General features: G+C 46.3%; 1 protein-coding gene across 1 annotated transcript in view; it reads right to left on the bottom strand.

The window, feature by feature from the left end:
- LOC112081010 (trypsin-2) overlaps positions 1–5,432 on the bottom strand; it is a 7,188-nt gene extending 1,756 nt beyond the window's left edge. The window contains exon 1 of the mRNA XM_024146963.2: positions 5,374–5,432. Coding sequence (XP_024002731.1) covers positions 5,374–5,413 — 40 coding nt within the window. The 5' untranslated portion in view covers positions 5,414–5,432. The remainder of the gene's footprint in view (positions 1–5,373) is intronic.
- Positions 5,433–18,736: the final 13,304 nt, after the last annotated feature.

Here is an 18,736-nt window from a genome sequence, read left to right as displayed (position 1 = left end):
AGGGAGTAGTGTTCAGAAAGCATGACAGGATAATGTTATATTATAAAAAGATTGGCAAAAGGAGAGCATTAAGCTGATGTCCACATTGTCTGTAAACATGTGTGTCTCTATGCGAGTCTCAATCCGTGTCTCTATGCGTGTCTCTATGCATGTCTCTATGCGGTCTCAATCCGTGTCTCTATGCGTGTCTCTATGCGTGTCCTCTATGCGTGTCTCAATCCGTGTCTCTATGCGTGTCTCTATGCGTGTCTCTATGCGTGTCTCAATCCGTGTCTCTATGCGAGTCTCTATGCGAGTCTCTATGCGAGTCTCTATGCGAGTCTCTATGCGTGTCTCAATCCGTGTCTCTATGCGTGTCTCTATGCGTGTCTCAATCCGTGTCTCTATGCGTGTCTCTATGCGTGTCTCAATCCGTGTCTCTATGCGATCTCTATGCGTGTCTCTTATGCGTGTCTCTATGCGTGTCTCAATGCGAGTCTCTATGCGTGTCTCTATGTGTGTCTCTATGCGTGTCTCTATGCGTGTCTCAATCCGTGTCTCTATGCGAGTCTCTATGCGTGTCTCTATGTGTGTCTCTATGCGTGTCTCTATGCGAGTCTCTATGCGTGTCTCAATCCGTGTCTCTATGCGTGTCTCAATGCGTGTCTCTATGCGTGTCTCTATGCGTGTCTCTATGCATGTCTCTATGCGTGTCTCAATCCGTGTCTCTATGCGTGTCTCAATGCGTGTCTCAATCCGTGTCTCTATGGGTGTCTCAATGCGTGTCTCTATGGAGTCTCTATGCGAGTCTCTATGCGAGTCTCATCCGTGTCTCTATGCGAGTCTCAATGCGTGTCTCTATGCGAGTCTCTATGTGTGTCTCTATATATGTCTCTATGCGTGTTCTCAATCCGTGTCTCTATGCGTGTCTCAATGCGTGTCTCAATGCGTGTCTCTATGCGTGTCTCAATCCGTGTCTCTATGCGTGTCTCTATGCGTGTCTCTATGCGTGTCTCAATCCGTGTCTCTATGCGAGTCTCTATGCGAGTCTCTATGCGAGTCTCTATGCGAGTCTCTATGCGTGCTAATCGTGTCTCTATGCGTGTCTCTATGCGTTGTCTCAATCCGTGTCTCTATGCGTGTCTCTATGCGTGTCTCAATCCGTGTCTCTATGCGAGTCTCTATGCGTGTCTCTATGCGTGTCTCTATGCGTGTCTCAATGCGTTCTCTATGCGTGTCTCTATGCGTGGTCTCTAATGCGTGTCTCTATGCGTGTCTCAATCCGTGTCTCTATGCGTAGTCTCTATGCGTGTCTCTATGTGCTCTATGCGTGTCTCTATGCGAGTCTCTATGCGTGTCTCAATCGTGTCTCTATGCGTGTCTCAATGCGTGTCTCTATGCGTGTCTCTATGCGTGTTCTATGCATGTCTCTATGCGTGTCTCAATCCGTGTTCTCTGTATAGTCGGTGTCTCAATGCGTGTCTCAATCCGTGTCTCTATGCGTGTCTCAATGCGTGTCTCTATGCGAGTCTCTATGCGAGTCTCTATGCGAGTCTCATCCGTGTCTCTATGCGAGTCCTCAATGCGTGTCTCTATGCGAGTCTCTATGTGTGTCTCTATATATGTCTCTATGCGTGTCTCAATCCGTGTCTCATGCGTGTCTCAATGCGTGTCTCATCCGTGTCTCTATGCGTGTCTCAATGCGTGTCTCTATGCGAGTCTCAATCCGTGTCTCTATGCGAGTCTCAATGCGTGTCTCCTATGCGTGTCTCTATGCGTGTCTCAATCCGTGTCTCTATGCGTGTCTCTATGCGTGTCTCTATGGTGTGTCTCTTATGCGTGTCTCTATGTGTGTCTCTATGCGTGTCTCAATCCGTGTCTCTATGCGTGTCTCAATCCGTGTCTCTATGCGAGTCTCTATGCGGAGTCTCCAATCCGTGTCTCTATGCGAGTCTCTATGCGTGTCTCAATCCGTGTCTCTATGTGTGTCTCTATGGTGTCTCAATCCGTGTCTCTATGCGAGTCTCTATGCGAGTCTCAATCCGTGTCTCTATGCGAGTCTCTATGCGTGTCTCTATGCGGTGCTCTATATGCGTGTCTCAATGCGAGTCTCTATGCGTGTCTCTATGTGTGTCTCTATGCGTGTCTCTATGCGTGTCTCAATCCGTGTCTCTATGCGAGTCTCTATGCGTGTCTCTATGTGTGTCTCTATGCGTGTCTCTATGCGAGTCTCTATGCGTGTCTCAATCCGTGTCTCTATGCGTGTCTCAATGCGTGTCTCTATGCGTGGTCTCTATGCGTGTCTCTATGCATGTCTCTATGCGTGTCTCAATCCGTGTCTCTATGCGTGTCTCAATGCGTGTCTCAATCCGTGTCTCTATGCGTTCTAAATGCGTGTCTCTATGCGAGTCTCTATGGCGAGTCTCTATGCGGAGTCTCAATCCGTGTCTCTATGCGAGGTCTCAATGCTGCTCCTCATGCGAGTCTCTATGTGTGTCCTCTATATATGTCTCTATGCGTGTCTCAATCCGTGTCTCTATGCGTGTCTCAATGCGTGTCTCAATCCGTGTCCTCTATGCGTGTCTCTATGCGTGTCTCTATGCGAGTCTCAATCCGTGTCTCTATGCGAGTCTCAATGCGTGTCTCTATGCGTGTCTCTATGCGTGTCTCAATCCGTGTCTCTATGCGTGTCTTCTATGCGTGTCTCTATGTGTGTCTCTATGCGTGTCTCTATGTGTGTCTCTATGCGTGTCTCAATCCGTGTCTCTATGCGTGGGTTCTCAATCCGTGTCTCTATGCGAGTCTCTATGCGAGTCTCATCCGTGTCTCTATGCAGAGTCTCAATCCGTGTCTCTATGTCGTGTCTCAATCCGTGTTCTATGCGAGTCTCTATGCGAGTCTCAATCCGTGTCTCTATGCGAGTCTCTATGCGTGTCTCAATCCGTGTCTCTATGTGTGTCTCTATGCGAGTCTCCCTCCTCAGCTCCGTGTCTCTATGCGGTGTCTCAATCCGTGTCTCTATGCGGTGTCTATCCACAGATCGTTCGTTCTGTTCTCATGCATGCGTGTCTCTATGTGTCTCTATGCGGTCTCTATGTTAGTCCTCTAATCCGTGTCTCTATGCGAGTCTCAATCCGTGTCTCTATGTGTGTCTCAATCCGTGTCTCTATGCGTGTCTCTATGTGTGTCCTCTATGCGAGTCTCTATGGCACGAGTCTCAATCCGTGTCTCTAGGCGAGTCTCACTCCGTGTCTCTAGGCGAGTCTCAATGCCTGGTGTCCTCTATGCGTGTCTCTATGCGTGTCTCTATGCGTGTCTCATATGTGCTGTCTCTATGTCGGGTCTCTATGCGTGTCTCTATGCGTGTCCTAGTGCTGTTCTATGCGTGGTCAATCATGTCTCTTGCGTGTCTCTATGCGTGTCTCATCGTGTCGAGTCTCTATGCGAGTCTCTATGCGTGTCTTATGCGAGTCTCTATGTGTGTCCTCTATGCGAGTCTCTATGCGAGTCTCTATGCGTGTCTCTATGCGTGTTTCTATGCGTGTCTCATCCGTTCGTCTATGCGTGTCCTATGCGTGTCTCTATGCGTGTCTCTATGTGGTGTCTCTATGCGTGTCTCTATGCGTGTCTCAATCCGTGTCTCTATGCGTGTCTCTATGCGTGTCTCTTATGCGATCTCTATGCGAGATCCTCTATGCGGTGTCTCTATGCGAGTCTCTATGTGTGTCTCTATGCGTGTCTCTATGCGTGTCTCTATGCGTGTCGTCAATGCGGTGGTCTCTAATGCGTGTCTCTATGCGAGTCTCTATGCGAGTCTCTATGCGAGTGTCTCATGGGCCATCCAATCGTGTCTCAATCGCGTGTCTCTATGCGAGTCTCTATGCTGTAGTCTCATCCGTGTCTCTATGCGAGTCTCAATCCGTGTCTCTATGTGTGTCTCTATGTAAGTCTCTATGCGTGTTCTCTATGTGTGTCTCAATCCGTGTCTCTATGCGAGTCTCTATGTGTGTCTCAATCCGTGTCTCTATGCGTGTCTCTATGTGTCTCAATCCGTGTCTCTATGTGTGTCTCTATGTGTGTCTCTATGCGAGTCTCTATGCGAGTCTCTATGCGAGTCTCAATCCGTGTCTCAGCGTGTCTCTATGTGTGTCTCTATGTGTGTCTCTATGCGTGTCTCTATGCGTGTCTCAATGCGTCGTCTTAGCTGTCTCAATCCGTGTCTCTATGTCATTGTCTCTATGTGTGTCTATGTGTGTCTCTAGGCGTGTCTCCATCCGTGTCTCTATGTGTGTCTCTATGCGTGCTCTATGCGTGTTCTATGTGTGTCTTATGTGGTGTCTCAATCCTGTTCTAGTGTGTCTTAATCCGTGTCTCTATGCGTGTCTCTATGTGTGTCTCAATCCGTGTCTCTATGCGTGTCTCTATGCGTGTCTCAATCCGTGTCTCTATGCGAGTCTCTATGCGAGTCTCATCCGTGTCTCTATGCGAGTCTCAATCCGTGTCTCTATGTGTGTCTCTATGTGTGTCTTATGTAAGTCTCTATGCGTGTCTCTATGTGTGTCTCAATCCGTGTCTCTATGCGAGTCTCTATGTGTGTCTCAATCCGTGTCTCTATGCGTGTCTCTATGTGTCTAATCCGTTCTCTATGTGTGTCTCTATGTGTGTCTCTAGCGAGTCTCTATGCGAGTCTCTATGCGAGTCTCAATCCGTGTCTTATGCGTGTCTCTATGTGTGTCTCTATGTGTGTCTCTATGCGTGTCTCTATGCGTGTCTCATGCGTGTCTCAATGTTGTCTCAATCGTGTCTCTATGTGGTGTCCTATGCTGTCTCAATCCGTGTCTCTATGTGTGTCTCTATGCGTGTCTCTATGCGTGTCTCTGTGTGTCTCTATGTGTGTCTCAATCCGTGTCTCTATGTGTGTCTTAATCCGTGTCTCTATGCGTGTCTCTATGTGTGTCTCAACCCGTGTCTCTATGCGTGTCTCTATGTGTGTCTCAATCCGTGTCTCTATGCGTGTCTCTATGCGTGTCTCTATGTGTGTCTCTATGTGTGTCTCAATCCGTGTCTCTATGTGTGTCTTAATCCGTGTCTCTATGCGTGTCTCTATGTGTGTCTCAATCTGTGTCTCTATGCGTGTCTCTATGCGTGTCTCAATGCGTGTCTCTATGCGTGTCTCTATGCGTGTCTCAATGCGTGTCTCTATGCGTGTCTCTATGCGTGTCTCTATGCGTGTCTCATGTGTCTCTATGCGTGTCTCTATGCGTGTCTCTATGCGAGTCTCTATGCGTGTCTCTATGCGTGTCTCAATGCCGTGTCTCAATGCGTGTCCTAATGCGTGTTCTATGCGTGTTTCTTTGCGTGTTCTATGTGTGTCTCTATGTGTGTGTTTGTTACCTGCAGCCCCCAGGAGTGTGAGTACAATCAGGCCAATCATCGTGCTGCTGAGACAAGTCTCCTTTACCAGACTGGACATGTGCACTCCGCGATTCTCTACATTTATACCTTTATCTCAATCTGATATCCCTCCACCCTGCCCTGCCCCCTTTCCAAGTCTCTCGTGCCTGATGCCCCACCCCAAACTCTCCTGCCCCATCATGCCTCATCTTATCACAAACTCCCCTTACATTCTACCAGGTACTCAGAGCATGCGTTTATCCCATTCCTCACGCCAATGTCATCATGGACATTTAGTTATTGGAATAAGTCACAGCTGCAGCTGTCTCAACCTTGGGCTTTGGACAGAAAGTGTTTAGTGTTGAAACAGTTGTGCTGTCGGCCAGATTGTCAGAGTGGTAGGATCATTGAGACCTTTTGCAACACCTCAAAGAAGAGGAGGGAAAAACGTTTTTGTACTTTTCAGGTACTAGTTCTAACATCACAGATGGCCGTTTCTCTCACAGACCCTGGCTATATTCAAGGGCATACCAGGAGTACTAAAGAATAGTAGCAGAGATAAGGAAGGCTCTATGAGTAAAATTTGAATAGAAACCAGACAGAAAGATGATTTTCACATTTAAAATGTTATGCAATCAGTGCATTCAACAGAATAATTGGTTGTTCTGTAAGTGCAAATTGGAAAGCGAATAGACCTGTGGGATGAGCACAGGCTGTTAAGTATCCGTGGTCCTTTTGATACTGCATATGGCCAGCCATGGGTACATGTCCTTATGTGCCACATGCCACTTCAAAAGGCTAATGTCTGTCACATTCAGTTTGCCGCTACTGGTTAATCATACAGCTAGGTGTACACTCCCCTACATATTTATTTGGGCAGTGAAGATAAAACTTTTTTTTGGCTCTATACTCGGACATTTTGGATTTGAGAACAAATGTTTTATACACTACATGGCCATATGTATGTGGACACCCCTTCAAATTAGTGGATTTGGCTCAGCAACACCCGTTGCTGAAGATGTATACAATCAAGCACAAAGCCATGCCAGATCCCATAGACAAACATTGGCAGTACGAATTTGCCCCGTACTAAGAGCTCAGTGGGACCTTTAACGGTGCACCCGTCATAGGATATGCCGCCTTTCCAACAAGTCAGTTTCGTAAAATGTATGCCCTGGCTAGAGCTGCCCCTGTCCAACTGTAAGTGCTGTTATTGTGACGGAGTGGAAACGCTCTAGGAGCAACAATGTGCTCAGGTGCAAAATTGGCAAGGCCCCAACCAAAGCAGGTGTCAACATAACATTTTGGTCATGTAGTGTACTGGAGGCACAGTAACAGAATTTCACCTTTTATTTTTAAGGGGCTTTCATAAACATATCTGTTTGTATCGTTTAGAAATGAATGCACTTTTTTGTATCTAGTCACCCCATCACTTATAGTGTATTTCCATTTAGTCCAAAAGTAGTATTGTTGGTCCCATTACTCCTAGCACACAATGACTACATCAAGCGTTATGTATCTACAAACTTGTTGGATGCAAATTGCCAGTTTGTTTTGGTTTGTGTTTCGCGGATGATGTTGTGCAAATGGTAAACTAATGTATTGCCGTCATTTTTGGGAGTCAAGTCAGTCTTTATTGTAAGTAAGATGTATCCCGACAACACTTCTACATTAATGCTGGATGCTCACCTTGATTACAGATAATCCTATTACTAGCCTATTCACACCTCTCTTTCGTACTCGTCTGAGATCCCCCAAAATGGGAAAGCTGCCGCGGTCAATCCCCCACTTCATAGGGGGAGACACCTTAGACCCAAACTGTTTTAGACCTTAGCCATTCCTGCCCTAGGCTTTTCTAAAATCTTGAAATGCCAAGTAATAAACTAGATCAACGACCATTTTTCGAATCCCTACCATACCTTCTCCACCTATGCAATCTGCGTTTTCCGAGCTGGGTCATGGGGTGCACCTCACACGCTCAAAGGTGCCTAAACGATATCATAACCGCCCAATTGAATAAAAGACAGTAGCTGTCGCCGTCTTCATCGACTTGGCCAAGGCTTCCGACTCTGTCAAATCACCGCATTCTGATCGGCAGACTCAATAGCCCCCTGGCTTCTCACATGACTGCCTCGCCTGGTTCACCACTTACCTTTCTCAATAGAGTTCAGTGTCTCCAAATCGGAGGGCCTGGTTGTCCGGACCTCTGGCAGTCTCTATGGGGGTGCCACAGGGCCTCAATTCTCGGGCCGCACTCTTTTTTCTCTGGTAATATATAATGGATTGTCGCTCTAGCTTTCTGGTGATCTCTGAACGACACCATTCTGTAATATATCTGGCCCTTCTTGGACACGTGTGCTAACAACCTCTCAAACGAGCTTCAACGCCATACAACAACTCGCTTCGTGCCTCCAACTTTCATTTAAATGCTAGTAAAACTAAGTGCATGCTCCTTCAACCGATTGGCTGCCTGCACCCTTTCGCGCCGCCCACTAGCATCACTACTCTTCGGACGGTTCTGAACGAATTGCAAAACATCGCTGAAGCGTGGAGTCTTATATCTCCCTCTCTAACTTTAAGCTCAGCTGTTCTGAGCAGCTTTACCGATCAACTGTACCTGTACATAGCTCAATCTGTAAATAGCTCACCCAACTACCTCAATCCCTGTCTCCGACTTCTTCCGAAGGTCGATGGCCTCTCCTTGTTTGGGTGGTGCTCTGCGGTCGACCGTCACTGTCTTCTAGCCATCATGGATAAATTTTTCCATTTCCATTGGTTTGTTGGTCTTGTCTTCCTACCACACTCTTGTTCTCAATCCCATTCCATTTACCTGTTGTGTATTGTAACCCTCTGGTTCCATGTCTTTGTCAGCAGATTTTTTATGTTCAGTGTCCGTGTTGTTTGATTTTGTGGCCGACGGGTCCTCGTACCCAATTTTTTCATTTTGTATTTATGGTTTTTGGAGTTATGTTTTGTTTATTAAATACTTACCATGTTTCCCACCAGTTTAATTCTCCTGCGCTGACTTCCCTGCCACCTATATACACGAATTGTGACATCCCATTATTTACTTACCCTCTTGCTCTTTTGGCACCCCAGTATCTCTACTTGCACATCATATCTGCCACATCTATCACTCCAGTATTAATGCTAAATTGTTAATTATTTTGCCCATTAGGGCCTATTTATTGCCTTACCGTCCCTACTCTTCTGAATTTGACACAACACTTGTACATAGATTTTTTCGATTTCTTTTTTGTGTTTGTTGAACTGTACGTTTGTTTGTACTCTGTTGTTTTTGTTTGCACTGCTTTTGCTTTATCTTGGCCAGGTCGGCAGTTTGTAAATGAGAACTTGTTTTTCAACTGGCCTACCTGGTTTAAATAAAGTGAAATATATATTTTTTAATTCATGAATTGAATAATGATGCTTACAGAATGGACAACAGGTCATGCCCCCCAAACTCCCACGATCCTGTCATCCATAGGAGCTGCCGCTGAGGGAGGGAAGGAGTGGAAGGCAGAGGGAGGGTCAGAGGAGAAAGAGAGTAGGATGGAGAGTAGTGTTCAGAAAGCATGACAGGAGGAAGGTGACAGAAGACAGAGAGATGCAGAGGTTAGAGATAATGTTATATTATACAAGATGGGCAAAAGAAGAGCATTAAGCTGTAAAAGATGTGTGTCTCTATCCGTGTCTCTATGCGTGTTTCTTTGCGTGTCTCTATGTGTGTCTCTATGTGTGTGTTTGTTACCTGCAGCCCCCAGGAGTGTGAGTACAATCAGGCCAATCATCGTGCTGCTGAGACAAGTCTTCATTTACCAGACTGGACATGTGCACTCCGCGATTCTCTACATTTATACCTTTATCTCAACTGCTATCCCTCCACCCTGCCCTGCCCCCTTTCCAAGTCTCTCGTGCCTGATGCCCCACCCCAAACTCTCCTGCCCCATCATGCCTCATCTTATCACAAACTCCCCTTACATTCTACCAGGTACTCAGAGCATGCGTTTATCCCATTCCTCACGCCAATGTCATCATGGGACATTTAGTTATTGGAATAAGTCACAGCTGCAGCTGTCTCAACCTTGGGCCTTTGGACAGAAAGTGTTTAGTGTTGAAACAGTTGTGCTGTCGGCCAGATTGTCAGAGTGGTAGGATCATTGAGACCTTTTGCAACACCTCAAAGAAGAGGAGGGAAAAACGTTTTTGTACTTTTCAGGTACTAGTTCTAACATCACAGATGGCCGTTTCTCTCACAGACCCTGGCCTATATTCAAGGGCATACCAGGAGTACTAAAGAATAGTAGCAGAGATAAGGAAGGCTCTATGAGTAAAATTTGAATAGAACCAGACAGAAAGATGATTTTCACATTTAAAATGTTATGCAATCAGTGCATTCAACAGAATAATTGGTTGTTCTGTAAGATGCAACATTGGAAAGCGAATAGACCTTGTGGGATGAGCACAGGCTGTTAAGTATCCGTGGTCCTTTTGATACTGCATATGGCCAGCCATGGGTACATGTCCTTATGTGCCACATGCCACTTCAAAAGGCTAAATGTCTGTCACATTCAGTTTGCCAGCTACTGGTTAATCATCAGCTAGGTGTACACTCCCCTACATATTTATTTGGGCAGTGAAGATAAAACTTTTTATTTGGCTCTATACTCGGACATTTTGGATTTGAGAACAAATGTTTTATACACTACATGGCCATATGTATGTGGACACCCCTTCAAATTAGTGGATTTGGCTCAGCAACACCCGTTGCTGACAGATGTATAAAATCAAGCACAAAGCCATGCAATCCCCATAGACAAACATTGGCAGTAGAATTGCCCGTACTGAAGAGCTCAGTGACCTTTAACGTGGCACCGTCATAGGATGCCGCCTTTCCAACAAGTCAGTTCGTAAAATGTCTGCCCTGCTAGAGCTGCCCCTGTCAACTGTAAGTGCTGTTATTGTGAAGTGGAAACGTCTAGGAGCAACAATGGCTCAGGTGCAAAATGGCAGGCCACAAAAGCAGGTGTCCACATACATTTGGTCATGTAGTGTATGAGGCGACAGTACAGAATTTCACCTTTTATTTTAAGGGTGCTTTCATACATATCTGTTTTATCGTTTAGAAATGAATGCACTTTTTGTATCTAGTCACCCCATCACTTATAGTGTATTTCATTTAGTCAAAAGTTTAGTATTTGGTCCCATACTCCTAGCACACAATGACTACATCAAGCTTATGTATCTACAAACTTGTTGGATGCAATTGCAGTTTGTTTTGGTTGTGTTTCGGATGATGTTGTGCAAATGGTAAATAATGTATTGCGTCATTTTGGAGTCAAGTCAGTTTTATTGTAAGTAAGATGTTCCCGAACACTTCTACATTAATGTGGATGCTACCTTGATTACAGATAATCCTATTACTAGCCTATTCAACCTCTCTTTCGTATCGTCTGAGATCCCCAAAGATTGGAAAGCTGCCGCGGTCATCCCCCACTTCATAGGGGGAGACACCTTAGACCCAAACTGTTTTAGACCTATAGCCATCCTGCCCTAGCTTTCTAAAATCTTTGAATGCCAAGTTAATAAACAGATCACCGACCATTTCGAATCCCACCATACCTTCTCCACTATGCAATCTGGTTTCCGAGCTGGTCATGGGTGCACCTCAGCCACGCTCAAGGTCCTAAACGATATCATAACCGCCATTGATAAAAGACAGTACTGTGCAGCCGTCTTCATCGACTTGGCCAAGGCTTCCGACTCTGTCAATCACCGCATTCTTATCGGCAGACTCAATAGCCTTGGCTTCTCAAATGACTGCCTCGCCTGGTTCACCAACTACTTCTCAGATAGAGTTCAGTGTCTCAAATCGGAGGGCCTGTCCGACCTCTGGCAGTCTCTATGGGGGTGCCACAGGGCTCAATTCTCGGGCCGACTCTTTTCTCTGTATATATCAATGATGTCGCTCTAGCTTCTGGTGATTCTCTGACGACACCATTCTGTATATATCTGGCCCTTCTTTGGACACTGTGCTAACTAACCTCCAAACGAGCTTCAACGCCATACAACACTCCTTCGTGGCCTCCAACTTCATTTAAATGCTAGTAAAACTAAGTGCATGCTCTTCAACCGATTGCTGCCTGCACCCTCCCGCCCAACTAGCATCACTACTCTGGACGGTTCTGAACGAATTGCAAACATCGCTGAAGCTGGAGTCTTATATCTCCCTCTCTAACTTTAAGCATCAGCTGTCTGAGCAGCTTACCGATCACTGTACCTGTACATAGCCAATCTGTAAATAGCTCACCCAACTACCTCATCCCCTGTCACGACTTCTTCCGAAGTCGATGCCTCTCCTTGTTCGGGTGGTGCTCTGCGGTCGACGTCACTGGTCTTCTAGCCATCATTGATAAATTTTTCATTTTCCATTGGTTTTGTCTTGTCTTCCTACACACCTTGTTTCAATCCCATTCATTACCTGTTGTGTATTTAACCCTCTGGTTCCCATGTCTTTGTCAGAGATTGTTTTATGTTCAGTGTCGTGTTGTTTGTATTTGGTGCGCGACGGGTCCTCGTACCCAATTTGTTTCATTTTGTATTTATGGTTTTGGAGTTATGTTTTGTTTTATTAAATTACTCCATTTTACCAAGTTTAATTCTCCTGCGCCTGACTTCCCTGCCACCTATATACACGAATTGTGACATCCCCATATTATTACTTACCCTCTTGCTCTTTTGCACCCCAGTATCTCTACTTGCACATCATCATCTGCACATCTATCACTCCAGTATTAATGCTAAATTGTAATTATTTTTGCCTCTAGGGCCTATTTATTGCCTTACCTCCCTACTCTTCTACATTTGCACACACTGTACATAGATTTTTCGATTTTTCTTTTTGTGTTGTTGACTGTACGTTTGTTTGTAACTCTGTTGTTTTTGTTGCACTGCTTTGCTTTATCTTGGCCAGGTCGCAGTTGTAAATGAGAACTTGTTTTCAACTGGCCTACCTGGTTAAATAAAGGTGAAATATATATTTTTTAATCATGAATGAATAATGATGTTACAGATGGACAAAGGTCATGCCCCCAAAACATACTAACCTCTCACCATTACAAATAATTGTCTTGGAGGATTGTCTTGGAGGTATGATATTCATGCATCTGTAACTTTATCACTCATCATTATTCAAGATTCATTCATGATTATCATAGTAGCATCCACATGAATGTAGAAGTGTTCAGAAACATATTCTATTCTTATTAACAATAAAAGTGACTCCAAAATGATATTTATATCATTCATTTCTACTGGGCACAACATAATCTGAAACACAACCAAAACGAACTGCAAATGCATCCAACAAGTTTGTAGAGTCACAAGCTTGATTTAGCAGTGGTGTAAAAAGTATTACATTTTCATTCTTGAGTAAAAGTACAAAGTAAAAGTAAACGCTATACATCACATTCCTTATATTAAGCAAATCAGATGGCACACTACAACACCCTCAATATTTATGACACCTTCAAATGGGAGGACTAGATACATAAAGTACTATCATTTCGAAATGGTAAAACATATGTATGAAGCACCCTCAAATTGAAGGTGACATTCTGTACTGTCGGCTTATATAAAACATGTGATCTCAAATCCAAAATGCTGAAGTATAGAGCCAAATTAATAGTTTTAGCTTCACTGTCCAAATAAATACGTAGGGGCATGTATGAAGCGAAGTGTATGCAGGTGCCTTAAATAAAATATTGTGGCCCTTGTATGCTTGTATGTTTAGGGATAAGGCAGAGTAAGGGGAGGTGATTAGGGTGGTCAGCAGGGTAGAGTGAATGTTGTGAGCATATGGGAGGGCAGTGCAGGTAGAGTGTGAGGGGTAGGGGAGGGAAGTCACGATGAGCATTCAATCCTTCCTTCCGTCACGAGACCTTGCTCAGAGGACCTGCACCGGCAGGTACTATTGGCCTCTGTGGTGGTGTACAGTTGACGAATCAAATTCGAATTCGTATCTTGTTCCCTGACCTATGCACACTCGCCGCGCATCGTGTCTCTGGTGCGCAAGGTTCTTGGGCCTAATCGCTGGAGCATTGCGACATGTCAAGTGTGAAGATTTCTGGCGGACGATAACATGCCTCGAGTTTTTCTTCGGCAAACGTCAGGCCGTTTACTTTCTGGGTTATCGCATTTCCACGCTCGGGGGTGGTTGATGCGCACCGAGTGATGACTCCCCTAAAAGCTTTGGGCCTCAAGGCTGTGGCGTGAAATGTAGCGTCCGCAAGCGCTTGTCCAGACCACGGTAAAAGAAGGTGCACTTTCGCGGTTTCTTAGGAAGCCTTTTGCCAGAATTACTGGGACCGCCAGTGGGTATGGATGGTTCAAGTATGTTCTCTGGTCGGGCGCTCTAATTGCGCCAGGTAAGCGGCTCCCTTTAACTCCCTTGCATCGCTCGTGATATGCGCCGGGGCACCCGTGTGCCGTTCGCCAGTAAAAATGGTTCCAGCATTACAGGGCGGGTGCGATTCCCGGGAAGAGCTGTCTACGTCGTTAATGACACATCAAGGACCGCGGCGTTCACCTTGTCACGCGGCTAGTGTTTAGGCTCCTAGCCACTAGCCTCGGCACTCGCTTAATTGTGCCGATTCATCCAGTAGAGGTGCCGCATCCGAGGCTTGGGGTTGGAGCCGTGCTCTCACAGGTTTGGTCCTGCCCGCGCTCCGGTGTAACTGCCACCCGCATAGCCACTGCAAACGCGCCCACTTGCTTTTTCTTTTCGAAAGACACAAAGGTACCTCTAGTCATGGAGGGACTAGGCGTAGGGTTGAGCTGTAGTTTAACGAAGCCCTGAAAGTGTGGAGACATTGGCTTGAGGGGCTAGGCACGCCCCTTTGTACTCCTCATCTGGAAATGTAACCACCGTAACTGGAGTATATCGAAGACGAATGGCTTTAGGAGACTGATATCCTCGTCTCAGTTGCCTAGGTGGACAATTGTACTATTGTTAAATCCACTAAGATTTCAATTTACGATCTCGTATCCGAGCCAGGTTCCCTCACATAAAACTTTAATACAGCCCCGCCGACCCGTCTCGCGCCTGTCCTCAAGAAGGCTTCCAGCACCGTTCTGTATGACCTGGACACTTCCTATATGATCCTACTTTCAATCCATTATTGCCGGCGGCTAGGCTGGTGGCACCGGTAGTTGGAGGTCTCTTGGAGCCGCTCGACGAATAAGCCTCCGCGGCACAATCCGCACGAAGGCATGCGCTAAAGCGTAGAAAGGACCTGCATCAACTCCACACGTGCCTCGTGCGAAAGAGGTCGTTCCAGAGCCGCCTTCGATGTTCCCGTGATAACTTGATAATCACTTCGAGGACTGGTTGGGTCTCATAGGTCTATTTGCCTCAGCTTTACAGGTCACCCACGGTGTATATTTTCGAGTGAACAAGTGAGAAAAGTCCTTATGGTGAGTACTTCGATGCGCTCCAGTACATTAAGAGAAGGACGTCGCAATATTATATGTATGCCCTCCCTGTTTCGGTGTGGACCTCGCTTCAGGAGGTAAGGCTTCCTGGGCCACACTCTGCCACGAGGGTAAGCTCTACACCCTTCCCTGTTAAGACAACGCCGTGGGTCCCATTTATCGGTGGATTTTCTCACTGACCTTCCCCCGTCTCCTCAGGGAAACAAACGCTATGATCCCTCGGCTCGTTGTGGATAACCGGTTTAATACTCGAATGTCGGCTACGCAACGTTCCTTTTATCCCCGTTGCCCTCGGCTCCTCCGCTCCACGGACCCCTAGGGAGGCATTGCGGTTAGTGCTGTCTTTTAATCATCCTATTGTTTCTTCCTCCGGCACTATCATCTGGGGTTGTCCACCCGAAGTGACTGATCTACCGTTTCTGATCGGGGTCCCCCAGTTTACCTCCCGAGTTGTTCCGGATGCCTTGGAATTTATGGAACGTCGGGTCTCGGTCACGCCTGACAACTCATCCGGGGGTCATCAACCAGAGAGTATGGGCAGGTTGGATGAGACGTGAACCAAGCGAGGGGGTAGGTTTCCTGCGGTCGTATTGCCAGGACGGCCAGGGGAGTGGCCGAGATACATCCCCTGGGCTGAAATGGCCCAGAACTCACTCACCACTCCTTACACAGTCCCCGTTTAAAGTGCGTGTTAGGGTACCAGCCGGTCCTGGCACCATGGCATCAAGAGCCCGAACCGAGGCTCCTAGTCGTGGAGGATGGGTGCAGCGCTCTAAGGAGACCTGGGAGAGCCGTCCCAGGAGTCATTACGTCAGGCGAGTGGACGGCAGAAGAGGAGCGCTGACCGTCACCCCTCTTCTGCAGTGAGGCCCACGCTAGCCGTGTTGCCCAGGGGACCAGGGTCTGGCTCTCGACTCGAAACCTGCCACCTAGCGCGTTCGCACCCTGCCCGAGGAACCAGCTGGGTCCCACTGCATGTGGGTGGGGCCATTTTAGAGCTAGTCCTCCGAGCAGAGCCATTCAATGAGGTTTGTTATCCTGATTTATTACTAATATTGTTTTCTTCGTATTAATTGTATTAACCCCATCCATTCGTAAGGTCCATGGTGTCATCTCACTCTCAGGCCGGTGGTAGCTGGTCCCATGCGGGAAGGTGAGGAGGGCGGAGGGCACCTTCCGGAACCGTCACTTCCGGGACTAAAATCCCGATGACGGGTCCAACTGGCTGTACACGATACGGGCTCATCTTGCAATGGGACAATCGAGAACGCCGGGTAATGCAGGGCCCTGCAGTACAATCTTGGGGGTGACCGGAAGCGGGTACGTGGCCGGAGTGAAAGGTGAACTACGGGTCCCGGGTGGGGCGAAACATTGAGTAAAGCATCCATCTAAAGTCTGAGTCTGAGTTACATCGCCTCCAATCCCGGATCGCCTGCGCCTCGGCCCCACCGGGTCGTTTTCCCCCACATTGATGGGACCTTGGTGTTGGCAGTGGCTAAGCACGGGCAGACAAGCGCGTCCAATCGAGTCGGGGCCAGTTATAGGGTGGCTCCCCTTTCCCGTTTCGCGTCCAGATGGACGCTCGGCCGGCTCCGTCGTCACCGGCCTATAGCTGCCCCACCTCCTCACTCTGATCAAACCCTAAGATCCTTTTCTCCTTTCCATTTTTCGTTTTGGGTTTCCTTGTCTAATTGGTTTTTCAAACCTGTTATCGGGTGTTTGGGTGTTGAGGGTGTGTGATTATAGTTAACTGTTCTGATCTTATGCCCGCTTTCTTCAGTGTCTCATGTGCGTGCTGTTTCCTGTATTGTGAGAGGTGTATCATTAGTTTATAATAGAGTGTCATTTCGACTGTCCGGCCAAATTTCAATGTTACCAAAGTGGTATTTTTAGTGATTGGATGTGTATTAGCGCCTATGTGTTTGGCGTCGACCTTGTGTGGCTCACTCTATCTTTTGTTTGTGTAGACATTAGCGTGATTCTTTTCCGCGGTAGGTCCTTTTGGACTCTCTCGCACCCTGACTCCACACCGCATTCACTCTTTGAGGCGTTACAGTTTCCTTCAAGGTGGATGGGTTTACAATGGCTGACTTAGATACAGCTTTTCAACCAGTCAGATTCCGATCACTGTCTGATCATTTTGTTACCTACTGACGAACATGAAATAGAGCCCAAGGAACCCAAGGTTTGAGTTTGTTTACTTAGTTCTAGTGTTGTACTTAGAGTTAGCATCATTATTCGGAATTAGCATTGTTGTTAGCTATACCATTATTAATTAGCAATTAGCATCGAAATTAGCTCATAGCATTGTTATTAGCTATAGTGTTGTTATCACATTAGTAATAGGTGTTATTAGCTGATAGCATCATTATTAGCATTGTGGCATTAATTTACTCTAGGCATTAGGGACTGTGTAGATGGAAAAACAATAGAGAGGCCATTATCCATCTTGTTAGCAATATGTTAATGTTACCGACATGGTTTACTTTTCTGTTCGCTATTTAATTGGTGCTCTTTGCCATCTCACATTCATATACACCCCTGCTCTTCACTCTATACCATTGTACTATTAATCTTTGATTTGTCCACTAAGAATTACAAGTAAATCAACTGTAGGCTCGCTGTGAAACCTTTAGGCAATGACATAAACTAGGCTGGAATACGTAGTTATCTCAATCTCAACTCGCTGTTAAATAGCACTAGCTTATCCCTTTTTAAATCGATTGTGATTGAGTGTGTCCTTTTGGTTGTCATCTAATTTTAAATTAATTAAAGTGTTGATGTGACTTTAAATTATTGTAGTAATCGTGAATACCGCCTGATGATCTAAAGTTTTTTGGATTGTTTGATATGATATTTTGCCTTTACATTGAACAAGAATTGTAATTAAAAAACAGACAAAACGAGTACCAGTAGTGAAAAGTCAAAAGCTGGCCGCATTGGTTAATTTGATTGTAGATTTTCCTTAATGTATTCGCTGCATTAACAGAATCAGACCCCTTCTATACTCTCTCTTGCTCTTCTCTGTGCTCTCTCTTGCTCTCTCTCGTCTCTCTCTCTTGTCTCTCTCTCGTCTTCCGCTCTCTCCGTCTCCCCTCAGTCCTCTTACCTCTCTCTCCTCTCTCTCTCTTCTCTCTCTCTCTTCTCGTCCTACTACCTCTCTCTCTCTCTTCTCTCTCTCTCTCTCTCTCTCTGCTCTCTCTCCTCCTCTCTCTCTCTCATCGTCTCTCTCCTCAACTTTTCTTCAAAAATTATACATCTCCCATCTCATCATCCTAACTCACCTCTGCCTCTCTTCTCTCATCCTTCACACCTCGTTCGGCTATTGCTCTTTGTACTCTGCTTACTCTACTCAAACATACTCTGCAGAATAGGATGGGTACAAAGGCCTAGTCAGTGGTGATTGATCAACATGATTCCATTGGGCAGCAGGTGCACCCATGAGACCCTTCGGTGTAGACACCCTAGGATAGTTGGGCTTGGGGCACACGCCCACACCCGCCAGGACTAGATGCCCCATGCTAAGCTCTCCGTTACATACCCAAGGGGACCTCAAGCCGAAGCAATGTCACCTAGAGAGAGAAAAAAAACAGAGGGGCCCTTGGGCGCCGAAAAGAGAGATATATGAATTACATATATTAAGCTAATGAATTAACAAACCAAATCAAATGTTCTGATTTGTGAGTTGCAGGGGTATTTCTCATCCCTGACAGCGTCTTCAGCCTTCCTCCAGCTATTCCGGACACTCGACCATGGTATCAGTAATCTGGCCATGGTGTTATTAGGTGACTCTAAAAGACAATCTTAGTACAGCGCATGCTGGGGATGTTCACACTAACTGCAGGTTAAATGGTTGACACATGACAGAGGG

Source organism: Salvelinus sp. IW2-2015, unplaced genomic scaffold (assembly GCF_002910315.2).
Source record: "Salvelinus sp. IW2-2015 unplaced genomic scaffold, ASM291031v2 Un_scaffold16647, whole genome shotgun sequence".
Classification (NCBI taxonomy): domain Eukaryota; kingdom Metazoa; phylum Chordata; class Actinopteri; order Salmoniformes; family Salmonidae; genus Salvelinus; species Salvelinus sp. IW2-2015.
Note: the sequence above shows the minus strand (reverse complement) of the source record. Positions and strands in the feature narration are given on the sequence as shown.